Genomic DNA, 14,532 nt, shown 5'->3' on the forward strand with positions numbered 1-14,532 from the left:
CTTGAGGGATAAATATTGGCCAGGACACCAGAAAGAACTCCTCTTCTCTGAATAGTGTTGTACATCCACCTCAGAAGACAGCCAGGGCCTGTTTTACATCTTGCCTGAAAAACAGCAACTCCAACAACATAGCACTCCATCCTCTGTGGGGAGACTATACTCCAAAAAGTAACTTTGGTGGCATTCAATTAATTTAATAAGCAACTAGACTTCTGAACTGAGATGACCCCGTTTGAGGCCAGAGCCATGTCACTGTGTGCTGTCCTATTGGAGGGAATCAGGTGTAGTCTGCTCTCAATATGTGGAATTCAGTACCAGTTAGCATTGTCTGATGTGAGCAGGTCCCTGCTGTTGGAAGCCCTTGCTGTTCAAAGCCTCCAGTACCAATTGATGCTAATATGTGATTAATTCAACTGGAACTCTTAGGTTTATTTGGTTCATCTATTTCCTTGTTTAATTTTAATCCAGACAATATGGATCAGTGAAGGGTACATCATGTGACAATACTCCAACTGGGCTACACTCTTGTGCTAAATGTAAAGTTACAATTTGTTCCTAAAACCCCATATTGTGCTATTGGTTTTATTTCTTAACACTATTTAAAGGAGCAAATGATTGGTCAATGACATTATCATATCAGCTGCAGCAATTGTGCTCTCTTGTCGACTTGTCCTTACTTACAAGGAAAACCCAAGCTCATTTAGTTAAATGATAAAGTTAATACTCCCATCAGTCTCATTTAATGTATTTCCATAGAGGCAAAAGATTTTACCCCCAAGTTTGGTAAAAAAAAAAAGGCCCTTTAACTGGAGAAACAAACTAGCACAATTCTTGGGGCTTTATATGACATGAAAGTAGACAACCATGTACAGCACTATTTAATACATGCAATAATTGTCATTTCCCAGAACCCATCAACTTCAGGGTGTGTGTGTTATATATAGGATGCAGAATGGAGAATCAATACTTTTTAAATATCAAAACATTTTGAATGTCAAGCCTGCAAAATAATTGAGAAAAATAGTCTTCAATAGTTTTAGAACTTTCATGATAATGATACAGTAATTGACTGCAACTTTGAGTTCCATTTGCCCAACAGAAATGTTAATAAAGTTAACATAGTATCCAAAATTCTTCAGTCTCTCCCCTTCACTTCCCCAGCCAGATTACCCACAAGGAGATTCTTTATTTGTAACCTTTGTTTTGGCAATCGTAGCTGTTTCCAGAAGTATTATCGTTAAATTTACCATTTATCTAAATGGGCTTAGTTTTTCCTAGGAACTAAGGACAAGTATGCAAAAGAGGGGAGATACATTTTGCTAGTTTGAATGGAGGAATGACAAAACAAGCTAATGGTACAATTTTTTTAAAAAGCTGTATGAACAGAGACCTGGGGGTATCTGTACACAAATCAATGAAGGTGGCAGGACAGGATAACAAAGCAGTTAATAAAGCATTAAAGATTCTTGGCTTTAAATAGAAGCATAGAATACAAAAGCCAGGAAGTTATCCTAAACCTACATAAAACACTAATTCAGCCTCAGCTGGAGTAGTATGTCTAATTTAGGGATTTGTCACTTAAAATGCAGTAATCTTACCTCCACCAGTTTCTTCTTTGCTTCCTCACATGTAGTCTGAATCTCACTATTTTTAACTTGAAGCTATTAAAGAAATGAGTATAAAAATTCATTTTCATTGCATCCATTTGGTCACCATCCATTTTTGATCTAGACAACATCCTGGCTTGGGCTAAGTGGCAAGTAACATTCACGCCACACAAGTGGCGGGTAATGACCAACTCAAATGAGAGAATCTAACCATTTCCCCTTAATGTTCAATGGCATTACCATCACTGAATCCCCACCATCAACATCCTGGGGGTGGTCACCATTGACCAGGAACTGAACTGGACCAGCCACTTAAATACTGTGGCTACAAAAGCAGGTCAGAGGCTGGGAATTCTGCGGTGAATAACTCACCTAACTCCCCAATGCCTGTCCACCATCTACAAGTTAGAAGTGCGATGGAATACTCTCCACTTACCTGGATGGGTGCAGCTCCGACAATGAAGCTCGACACCACCCAGGACAAAGCAGCCTGTTTGGCTGGCACCCCATCCATCACCTTCAACATTCACTCCCTCCACCACTGACGCACAGTGGCAGCAGTATGTACCATCTGCAAGATGCACTGCAACAATGCACCAAGGCTCCTTAGACAGCACCTTCCAAACCTGCGACCTCTACCAACTAGAAGGACAAGGACAGCAGATGCATGGGACCACAGCCTGCAAGTTGCCTTCCAAGCCACACAACATCCTGACTTGGAACTATACCATTCCTTCACTGTCGCTGGGTCAAAATCCTGGAACTCGCTTCTTAACAGCACTGTTGGTGTACCTACTCCACAAGGACTGCAGTGGTTCAAGGCAGCAGCTCACCACCACCTTCAAGGGCAATTAGGGATGGGCAATAAATGCTGGTATAGCCAGCGATGCCCACATCCCCGAACAAATAAATAAAAAAACTCCAGTAACACTAGGGTTAACAGCTCTGTTTTGAATGTCTGTAGTGAATGCACGCACAACTCATTTTAAGATGTCAACAGGCCTTGTGAAAAGTACCCAACATCTAACCTAATTTTGTGCCTTATACTGTGCTTTATACTTATGTCCCCTGGTTTACCCTAACCCACCTAGCTCACACAGTCTATACATTTGGACTATCTACTCCTTCCATTATTTTCAAGACCTAATTGTCCTGGCAACACACTCCGACACCCTCTTCACTTTCCCAACAGCCTTGCTGCATTGATCATGAAACTTCAATTACTCATTCAGTAGAATCCCAGGCCCTTCTCCAACTCAGCAGCCTTGAGCATACAATTCTGCTTAGAGTTGTACCCACTAAAGTGCATCATGTTATATTTGTCTATATTGATGAAATATTTACTAGACACTGGCCTATTTCTTCAATTGTATCTATCTTCAGCTGTCTGCAATCTATTCTACTACCTCCCCACCCAAGGTCCTTCTAACCACAGATATACCTTTGCTATTCACAAACTCACGAGAGCTCGCCAATGCCTCTGTCCAGATTGTTGACCAAGCTATGGTGAGTCTCGGCTAGTGACCACCCCACTTCCCATGCTGAGCTGACTTTATGTAGCTAGATTCATATCCAACCAAAAAATCAAAACTCAACTTTGTTTAGCAATGTTTTGCGCGGCATTTTTGGAACAGGTATTTTGGAATTCTAGACCAACAGTCAATTGGGCTATCAGCCACAAACTTTGATTCTACCGTTTAATGTGATACCTACTTCCCATTACACCCAAGTAATGGGTATGCCAGGACTTTTGCAGATCAACAATCGCAAAGTAGAAACCATCTTTCAGACCTTATCAAAATTTCACACTTGTCACTATTTCCCTAGATGCCTGCACAAATTCAATACATGTTGGGCAACCTCAAATGCCGAATAAAGCTCAGCTCAGTTGAGTCAAAGACCATCACCGAGAAAATTTACTTCCATCTCAAATTATGAGCCATCATTCCTACCTGAGGCTGTTGAAACCCTCATTCCTGCCTTTGTCACCTCCAGATTCAATTATTCCAATGTCATGCTGGGCTCCCGAGCTCCACCATTTATAAAATCCAACTCATTCAGACCTCTTCCATCTGCAACCTATTCAAGACAAACTCTTGCTCACCAATCTTCTCTTCCTTTCCTGATCTCTAATAGCTGCCCATCCTTCAATGCATGGACTTCAAAATCCTCACCCTGGTCTTAAAACCCTCCTCAGCCTTACTCCTTCCCATCTCTGAAATGTTCTTGCTTGCACATTCTGTGCTTTTCCTTCATTCTATGATTGATGGCAGAGCAATCGGGAGCATTCCCTAAATCTCCGACTTGCCACATCTCCTCCCATCTACTCCAATAGAGCTTTGTATCACATGGCCTAATTTTCATGCTATTCCTGCTCAAGTCTGATGCCAACTGTAAAACAATTGAATAATTTTATTACATTGAGGGAAAGGTACTATATAAAATATAATTAAGTGTTGAGTCTTACTTTATCCTGCTACAACATGTCAATTTAAATGGTTTTGATTTCTGAAAACACAAAAAAAAACTGATGCCAGAAAATAGAAAACCAACTAGATCCTCTGGTCAAGATACGTACACTTGCTTAATTTAAAACAATCCAAATTCTAATACACTTAATATGACCCAAAGCAGCTTCCGTAATCCTCACAGGACAGCAAACGTTATGAACCGAAATAGTGTTTTCAAAATACAGGAACATTTCATGCCAAGATTTCGTTCCAGAAACCTACCTCTTCCAATTGCTTCGATTTTTGTAAGATTTGCTTGTTTAGAGATGCAACTTGTCTTCGATGCTGCTGAGCAGCACCAAGCCGCTCAGGGCGATCCTCAGCTGAAAACTCAGATTGCTGCAATTATAAAAATTGCCACTTTACCTCAATACCCAATACCAATGACTACTTGCTGGTGAGGCACAGAAGAGCTGCATACATGCATTGAGACAACTATTGTCAAACGAAGTAACTATGACTAGAAGAATGGAACTGAAAGAAAACTGCCCCCCCCCACCCCCAATTCTGTAATCTCCTCCAGCACTACAACACTCAGGTATTTGTGCTCCTCCAATTCTGGTCTCGAGCACCCGATTTTAACCTCTCAACCATTTGTGGTCATGCCTTCAGCTGCCAGGGTCCCAAGCATCTCCACTGCTCTATCCCTCTTTAAGATGCTCCTTAAAACCTACCAAACCTTTGGTCATCTGCCCCAATATCACGTGTCAAATTTTGTCTGATAATGCTCCTGCGAGTCCCTTGGGGCATTTTACTATGCTGAAGGCACTATATAAATACAGATTGTTGCTGTTGATAGAGAAAATTTCAACTTCCCTGTTAGGGACCTTTGGTGAGGTATGTATTTTGCTTTGATTTCAGTCAGAAAGTAGACAGGAGTAAAATTAATTTCATTACAAAAGTTCAGTACCAGCTTGGTGATGGTTATTTTTCCTGGCTCAAATATATATCAACTGGCATCCGAAACTAGCCCAGAGTTTTAGATTTCTGGAGAGACAACTGAATGATACTTGTTGACTATGCAACAATGTGCAAAGGTCCAGAACTATGCAGACAAGTCCCTTTAGTGACATTAGCAGAGCAAGATCCAAATTCCCATCTACACCACCCACACCAATTTATTTTAGCGCAGTACCTTCCCAAACGTACAAGTGGTCAAGAGTGTGGGCCAGCTGAACAGTTAGCACATGACTGCAATCAAGAGGCAGCATGTAGTTGGGAAACACGCAGCTCAATTTGGAAATGTGGCACTATGGGACTTCTTGCATCTTTCTAGTATGTGATAGTGTAGTTAGATGTGGGAGTAAATGGAGAAGTTCATACATTACAGTGCTCCAGGCAATAATTTACTTAAACAAGAAACTATTGCACAAGTGCAACTTTTTATTTTCCACAGTAGATATCCTCCTCGCCAGACATGTCATGCAAAATTACTGTGTATTCAGCTGCTAGAAACTCAATTGAGACTGCCAAAACACATTTCACTTAGCACCTTGATAGGGCAGGCAGGCAGACTTCATTTCATTAATTTGGTTGACAAGAACTGTTCAATCATCAAACCCAGTCTACTCTTAGATTCATTTCATATTCAACTTCCCTCAAATTGCATACCCCAAGTGCTTAACTCCAATCGTGGAGTAAAATATCAGAATTATTTCTTGAGCTCCTCCACATCCTTAAAAGAAAAATCCTGCTACTTTATTACATGCTCCAGCACTTAAAACGCAAGCCGAAATTGTTAAAGTGCCATACTGTGGGGGTGTTGCATTCGCAGAAATGCTGTATTTCACATTTTAATGTTAACGTTTCAGTTTGAGGGTGAGAAACTGGAGTCCCACACTAGCGTTCTGGAGTTAAACATAGGTAATTACATAGGCATGAGGACAGATTTGGCCCTAGTGGACTGGGCAGGAAGACTAAAAGATAGGACAGTTGATGAGCAGTGGCAGATGTTTGAGGAGATCTTCAATTCCTCCCAAATAAAATATATTCCGGAGAGGAAGAAAGATTCTAAGAAGGGGAAAAACATCCATGGTTAAGCAAGGAAGTTAAGGATAACATAAAGACAAAAACTAAGGCATACCATATTGTAAAGGCCAGTGGCAGGCTGGAAGATTGGGAAACTTTTAAAGATCAACAAAAGGTTACTAAAAAAGTAATAAAAAAGGTAAATTATCAAAGAAAACTAGCGCAAATATAAAAACGGATAGCAAAAGCTTCTATAAAGTATATAAAAGGTGAGAGTAGCTAAAGTGAATGTTGGTCCTTTGGAGGATGAGACAGGGGAGTTAATAGAGAGGTTCACAGAAATGGTAGAGACACTAAATCAGTATTTTGCCTCAGTTTTCACGGTGGAGGACAATAGTAACATCCCAATAGTAACAGGAAATGCAGAGGTTACAGAAAGAGAGGAACTTAGAAAAATCATCACTAGGGAAAAAGTACTGAGCAAACTATTAGGATTGAAGGCAGACAAGTCCTCAGGGCCTGATGGCCTACATCCTAGGATCTTAAAAGAAAGTGGCAGCGGAGATAGTGGATCCATTGGTTATAATATTCCAAAATTCCCTGCATGCGGGAAAGGTTCCAGTGGATTGGACAAAAGCTAATATAACGCCCTTATTCAAAAAGGGAGGGAGGCAGAAAGTAGGAAACTACAGACCAGTTAGTCTAACATGTGTCGTTGGGAAATTGCTAGAATCCATTATTAAGGAAGCAAGAACAGGACATTTAGAAAGTCAAAACAAATTCCATCAGAGTCAGCATGGTTTTATGACGGGTAAATCATGTTTGACCAATTTGCTAGAGTTCTTTGAAGCTGTAACAAGCAAAGTGGATAATGGGGATCCTGTAGATGCCTTCTGGACTTCCAGAAGGCGTTTCATAAGGTGCCGCACAAAAGGTTAATGCACAAGACAAGATCACATGGGGTTAGGGGCAAATTATTAGCTTGGATAGAGGATTGGCTAACCAACAGAAAAGAGAATCAGGATAAATGGGTCTTTTTCTGGTTGGCAAGATGTAACCAGTGGGGTGCCACAGGGTGCGGTCCTTGGGCCCCAGCTATTTACAATATATATATTAATGACTTGGATGCAGGGATAAAAGGTACTATAGCCAAATTTGCAGATGACACTAAAAATAGGTGGGATAGTAAGTTGCAATAAAGAAACAAGAAGCTTACAAATGGATATGGATAGGTTAGGTGAATGGGCCAAAATTTGGCAGATGGAGTTTAAACGTGGATAAGTGTGAGGTTATCCACTTTGGTCGGAAGAATAGAAAGGCAAGTTATCTAAATGGAGAGAAACTTCAGAATGCTTTGGTGCAGAGGGATCTGGGTGTCCTCATGCATGAATCGCAGAAAGCTAGTATGCAGGTACAGCAGGCAATAAGGAAGGCAAATGGAATTTTGGCATTTATTGCTAAAGGAATAGAATATAAAAGTAGGGAAGTGTTGCTGTAACTGCACAAGGTATTAGTGAGACCGCACCTGGAGCATTGCGTACAGTTTTGGTCCCCTTACTTGAGGAGGGATGTAGTTGCTTTGGAGGCAGTTCAGAGGAGGTTCACTAGATTGATTCCAGAGATGAAGGGTTTGTCTTATGAAGAGAGATTGAGCAGTTTAGCCCTTTACTCTCTGGAGTTTAGAAGAATGAGAGGAGATCTAATTGAGGTATACAAGATGATTAAGGGGACTGACAAAGTAGACGTAGAGAGGATGTTTCCTGTTGTGGGGCAATCTAGAACGAGAGGTCATAGTTTTAAATCTGCTACCCCTTATCCTAAAACTGAGATGAGGAGAAATTACTTCTCTCAAAGGGTCACGAGTCTGTGGAATTCACTACCCCAGAGTGCGGTGGATGCCGGGACACTGAGTAAATTTGAGGAGATAGACAGATTTTTAATTAGTAATGGGTTGAAGGGTTATGGAGAACAGGCAGGAAAGGAGTTGAGGCTGAGAGGAGATCAGCTATGATCATATTGAATGGCGGAGCAGACTCGAGGGGCTGAATTGCCTACTCCTAGTTCTTATGACCTTATAACCAAATCCTCGTCTGTCTGTACACACAGGCATAAATATCTCATGACACTAGCTAGCAGAGTTCTTCCAGCATCCTGACCCAACAATGCCATCAAAAAAAATGATCAGGTCATTGATCTAATTTGCCATTTATTAATACCTTGCAGAGCATAAATTGCTTATACAAGCAACATAATTTTAAGTAGTCTCTTATTGGCTGTGGAATGCCCATAGGATGTGATAAGATACCTTACCTTTTCAGCATATTCTGATGCAATCTGCTTAATTTCTTCTGACTGCAATCCTACTATGTGACCCACTGTACTGGCAGTCAGTTTCCCCTGAAAATCAAAAACAATGCAAATGTCAAGCCACAAGTTGTAAAGGTTCATAAAATCAGAATGAATCAGTTTAAAGTTGTGTTTGACAGTGTAATGTCCATTGTTGATTCTTGTGATAGCAAAACTGTTCAATCTCAAATGGTGTTACTAAACTACATTTAAGCATGCAAGTTTGCCTTTATGATTAACACAATAATTGCACTGTCAGGATGAGCAAAAGGATGTAATATTTTCATTTCTAAGGTAACTATCACTTTAATATAGGATATCTTGACGGGGCAAAGTGAGTGCTTAGTCATGTTGGGCAGGTGCATTCGTCCATTTAACCTGTTGTTTAATGGCATTGCTTTCCTGTTTTTTTTTCCTGGCTTTTGTCAAGGTTCACCCCGGGCAGCTCTAACACAGAACTCTACGCTTTACAATCTGTACCCAGGGACGTACACAGAGATAAACACCAACTGCTACTGGAAGACCATCAACTCAGTGAAAGATGCTCTTTCGTCTGCCCGAAAACGGTTCTGATGAAAAAGGTCACTGACCTGAAACGTTAACTCTGCTGCTTTCTCCACAGATGCTTCCAGACCTGCTGAGTATTTCCAGCACTTTTTGTTTTTATTTAAGAATATATTATCGTGGAGTAAGTATTTTAATCCATTGTGATATATTAGAACAAATAGATCTGAATTGAATTTATGATCCACCTCTATTCACAACAACAAATGGGAGAAGCAAATAAAAGCCAACTTAAAAGGAACACTTTTTGGTGGGTACCAAGGCAGCAGGAAATATCACTACTTTTTGTTTTGTTAAATGTCTTACATTGCTGTCACTTTGTAGGAAATGAGAACTGTCTCCAAATACCTGTGTGAATGAGCCCTTGCATTTCAAATTTGCATATGCACAAAAATCCACATTACTGGTAGTTTTCTATAAAATTCTGAATTCTTCTGCTTCAAGATCATAAAAACATGGAAATTTCTACACTCATTTGATCTCAGATTTTGCAAGAACTAATAGCTATTTGGAAGAAAATACACAACTCAATCTTATTTCTGGATATGGTATAGAATTCTATTTAGTCCCTAAACCTCTAGCTTTTATTTACACATACAAGCTTGAGAAACACAGTAATAATCAGTTTTATTCTTGCAGCTTATCAGTAAAAATCAAATGCAACAAAGTCATGCACAAAGTCTTAAAATCTAGAATCCAATGCTTTAAAAAGTCAGAGCTTAATCTCTCATTAATTATATGTATGCATTTTTATATGGACTTTTCAACATTTACAATTACCTCTTCAGTTGCCATCACAGCCATTCCAGTCATCAGCTTTTTAATGCGAAGCTGAAATCAAAGAAAACCAATTTTCAATCTTTAACAGTCAAAAACTTGAGGCTAAACTATTCTAACTTAAAACAGTCACGAAGCTACAAAGTCAAGCGAATGATTCATTTGGAAATTAATCTAATATTCTGAGCAAGATTATTTGTTTCATTTGAAGATAATTCAATTCATTGACTATTCTCAAGCAGTTTGCCAAAATGTTTATCCTGACATAGCAAATAGTGTTTCTCAGATGGAGTTTAATTATATATAACTTGGAGTTGCCATGAAATAACTTTAAAATACTTTATATCTTGTATAGGTAGAACACTGATGAGCACTGCATTGTCAATACATCCCTATTAAAATGTTTGCATCACACCCATGCATTTGTTTCAATCAATAAACATTTAGTTAAAACTTCAGTTGAAACCAAAATCATAACTGTTATACAATTCCTTAAAAAAAAGTTCTGTAGTAATTTAGTTGCTGCACAAAGACAATAGTGTACATGAAACTAAATGATTGGAACGTCTGGCAACATCTGTGGAAACAGTTGACGTTGGAGTTGGATATGAATCTTAAGAGTCATATCTGACTTATCTGACTCTTGAAATGTTAACTCTGCTGCTCTCTCCACAGATGCTGCCAGACCTGCTATTTCCAGCACGGTTTTTATTTCAGATTTCCAGCATCCACAGTATTTTGCTTTTATTAAACTAAATGGCCACTTTGGCAAGAGACACTAAATTTGGTAAGTAAGAAACCTAAATACCGATGCATTGAAGCGAAGGCTCCCAGACTTATAAAAGGACACGAGGAGAATGGGCTGGATTATTAGACACAAAATGTGATTTTTGCTTCAATCTCGATTGGTTCTTTTATTTTATTTGAAGTTAACTTCACCGAAAGCATGAGGAATACTGGGGTGATTGGAAAACAGAAGGAGTGCTGCAATAATATTAATTACGGACAGTAGCCAGTGAGGGCATGGCAGCCAATAAAAAAAAAAGTGAGTGCACACAGGACACAGATGAAGTAGACTCCAAGACACTGATCAGCAGCACATTGCAGATAGAAGCCAGAAAATATGTATCCATTGATGTAACTGCAAACTCAGGCAAGCAAATAGACAGTCAACAAATTTTGGAAGAAAAATCAACCCTAGTAAGATGATCAGCACACTGCCCAGACTGCAATTGAGAAAAATGGTCATTTGAGCAAGGTAGGGGAGGACAGGTGGTGCCTGTGGAACAGTTCCCCAGTGACAGTTGCTACTGTCAGGAGGCAAGGAGAGAAAACTGAAAAGGGAAAGGGATATTAAGAGGAATTAAACACCAGCCATCATTGAATTACATTTCATATGCTGTAGTTTTATGTGAATAAGTTTACGCAGTTGTGAATCTACAAACACTTGTAATAATGGACAATAACTGTTTTTTGAAATAGTGATTGAGAATGTATCTGTGACTATGATGTTGCACATTTGAGTTTTTGAGTCATTTTCACATTGTGTAGTAATGACAGTTTGTTTTCTGGCCTGCAGAAAGAAATGTTTCTGTTGAATTATAGAACACACTCCTTTCCAGAATGCAATTAATATTTTGGCACTGGATTATTCTGGAGGATTAAAACATTTTTGTGCTTTAACGCCCTTAGCTGAGTGCAGTGCTAGGAGAACAGATTTTGGAGGGAATAGGTTTTTGTTAAAGCATTGTGAACAAATGAGGGGAACATATGTTGCCCAAGAAAATAAATCTTGTTCTATACTAAAAATGCTACTTAACTAATCTATTTGGCAAAAATCATAGGGACCTGAACCTCACGTTTCACCCAGAAATGTGAACAGTAGTCAGTTTTAAAATAAGAAAATATCAGTCACCTTGAGAAGAGTCACAATTTTGCAGATATCCACCATTCAGCCCACTGCACCAAGTGTTGAAAGAACTCCACATAGTTCAATTCCCATGCTATCAGTAAAAGTGACTGAAGTTGCTGTAGCGTCTTAAAAACCTAACTGGTTCGCTAGCATTCTTTAGGAAAGGAAACCCAACATCTTTACTCAGTGATGCCAATCCCGCACCAATGTACTTGACTTCTGACGTGACGTAGCAAACCATTCTGTACAAACGTGGATAATTCGGGATAAGCAAAGTCAGTTTTGTCAATGATGCTTACAGACCAAGTGAAAGAAAAAATGTTTAAAAGCTCTTCAAAATAAAAGCTGGGGAACGAGAACATGAATCTGTAAGGTGGTTTGCTGGGCCTGGGCAGCTCCAGAGATGTCAGCCTGGATTGAGTTTTCATTCCCTGCTGCTTGGAATGGACCCCTCCATTAAAATCCTCACAATGGACATCAGTGGATATACTGGAGGGTATCCATGACATGACTTTCTTTTTAAAAAAAAAAATTAATTTTCTTCCATAGATTTGAAATTAAAATTCAAAGTTCTAAATTAAGTACTCTAGATTTTCCTTTTCTTTTATGCTGAGAATAATTGTGAAGTTCGCCATCATTTTGGTGTGTAACAAATGCAACGTCTCAATTCTATTAACAGTCTTCATCGCATTTACATTTTAGTGCAAGTTACTGACTACAAATTGTTTGTTTACTTGCATTAAATCTGGTTTAATCAGCTAAAAGACATTAACAGTGAGCTAATGTAATTTTACTTTTCTAAGTCAAGAGGCCAGGCAATCTGTCCTTCAAATTCCAGACAACTCAGTCAAATATGCACTTGTAATTTCCTGGTTTGTCTTATTTGAATTGCAGGGTTCCAGATGTTTGAAAAGGACTATTTTTAGCAAAACTTAGTATCCCTCACAATGTGAAATAGATGCAAATTAAAACATGGATTTATGTTTTATATGTGGCCCCCTGCTTTTAACTGGTAGTCTATATACAAGCTGAAGAATTATACAGGGTGTGAGGGATGGATGAAAAGGCAAATGCTTCAAGATATATCATTTCTCATTACAAAAATTGTACAATGTACCTCTTCAACAGCCTGCAGATCATCCTCCTCAGACAATTCAGTCACCCCAGTTGCCAGCCCTGTTCCCAGGGCCCCTTTTTTGTCTTCACTCTGTAAAGCCATTTTGAAACAATCAAAAATTATTGCACAAATGAGTAATGTATCTCCTTAAAGTGACAGTGGCGTTGGAAAGCATTACAATCTGGACATACTGAAGATAAAATTAAACCTTTTGAATAAATGAGATTTGAAGTTAATTCTTACCTTTTCAGTTTTTGACTGTTTGCTGAAACCATACTTACTGCAGAAAGAGAAAAAAAATCTGTACTTGAGCAAGACATTCAAAAGATCAAAAGTATCTTTATTAATCTGATTGCATCACATACAGAATATACTAGTTTTGGAACAAATATGGATATGAGTACCCAGTTATTCCCTCATCATTTGAAAACTAAGCATGATTAATTTCAAGTACTAAAACAGGAGAGACTTAATACTTGCAGCTAATTACCATACCATTACGTTACTGCTTTTGCAAAGCAATCCTGAGATACACATCAACGAAATGAGCGTGCATCAACAAAATGAGTGGGTAACTAGAGTCAAGACAATGATCGGACTCAAAATTAGAGCTTAAAACAGCTGTATGCCATCTTGACCCAGTGCAGTCAAGGTTAAAAAGATCTCCAGTGGTCCACTGAATGAAAACTTAAGGCATTTAATGTACTGCAAACACTAAAAATTTAACTGGCCAGCAAGCAGAGCTCTGTGCATACATAGACGCATGCATGCATCAAAATACCTCTGCACAGTTCATTGGCAGACAGTGCAAATGTCAAATATAACTCAGGTCCGCTGCTGTGCATCCCACACAATACTAGTCTGAGACCAGCACATGTTGTATAAAGACACAAGTTATTTCAATTCGAAATTTACAACTGGAGAGAGTTGGAAATCTATTTTAAAATGTATCTATATGGTATGTTTCATCTTTGCGTAGTAAATATATTCCCTACACCCCCAGATGTAGCAGAAAATCTGTTAATTTTAGAATTTGAGAATTTAAAAGTATCTTTGTAAACGAAGTCTGGATGCAGCTTTATTATTCAAAAGTCAGTTTCCAAATTGAACAAAATGCACGAATAGTTCAAATTAAGGAAAAAACAGCCCTGATCAAAAGTCACAATGACATCCACTGGTGACTGTGACCCATGGTCCTCTGTCCCTCCTCAACCCCTCTGCAGCCTTTGACATGCTAGGCCATGCCATCCTCCAACGCCTCTCCTCCGCTGTACAACGAAGTAGGACTGCCTTGCCTGGTTCCACTCACTTGCTCAGTGGCAGCCAAGGAATCTCCTGCTTTGGATTCTCTTCAAGCCCAGTTACCTAGAGCCCAGAATCTCTCCTTGGCGCCCTATTTCTCATTTACATGATGCCTCTCAAAGACATCACCCAAAGACATGGCTTCAGGTTCCACACGCATGAGGAAGATACCCTATTCTACCTCTCTACCGCCTCTCTCAACCTCTCTACTGCTTATGTCCTGTCTGCTTGCCTGAGATCCGGTGTTGGATGAGCCATAATTTTGTCCAATTAAATTAATATTGGGAGGAACAAAGCCAACGCATTCAGCTTCCACCACAAACTTTGTTCTCTCGCCACCGGCTCCATTCTACTCTCTGGCCACTGTCTCAAACTGAACTTAATCGTTAACATCGGCGTCTTATTTGACTGAGCTAAGCTTCTGCCCCA

At 39.4% G+C, this 14,532-nt stretch overlaps 1 protein-coding gene across 2 annotated transcripts in view; it reads right to left on the bottom strand.

Moving 5' to 3' along the window:
• Positions 1 to 14,532, bottom strand: part of ccdc93 (coiled-coil domain containing 93) — an 87,767-nt gene that overhangs the window by 40,480 nt on the left and 32,755 nt on the right. For both annotated transcript variants that reach the window (XM_068035121.1, XM_068035122.1), the window contains 6 exons: positions 13,045 to 13,081; positions 12,802 to 12,891; positions 9,776 to 9,826; positions 8,396 to 8,482; positions 4,340 to 4,456; positions 1,599 to 1,661 (listed from right to left, as the gene is read on the bottom strand). In XM_068035121.1, the coding sequence (XP_067891222.1) occupies positions 1,599 to 1,661; positions 4,340 to 4,456; positions 8,396 to 8,482; positions 9,776 to 9,826; positions 12,802 to 12,891; positions 13,045 to 13,081 (445 nt within the window). The remainder of the gene's footprint in view (positions 1 to 1,598; positions 1,662 to 4,339; positions 4,457 to 8,395; positions 8,483 to 9,775; positions 9,827 to 12,801; positions 12,892 to 13,044; positions 13,082 to 14,532) is intronic.

This window comes from Heterodontus francisci, chromosome 7, assembly GCF_036365525.1.
Source record: "Heterodontus francisci isolate sHetFra1 chromosome 7, sHetFra1.hap1, whole genome shotgun sequence".
In the NCBI taxonomy this organism is placed as follows: Eukaryota; Metazoa; Chordata; class Chondrichthyes; order Heterodontiformes; family Heterodontidae; genus Heterodontus; species Heterodontus francisci.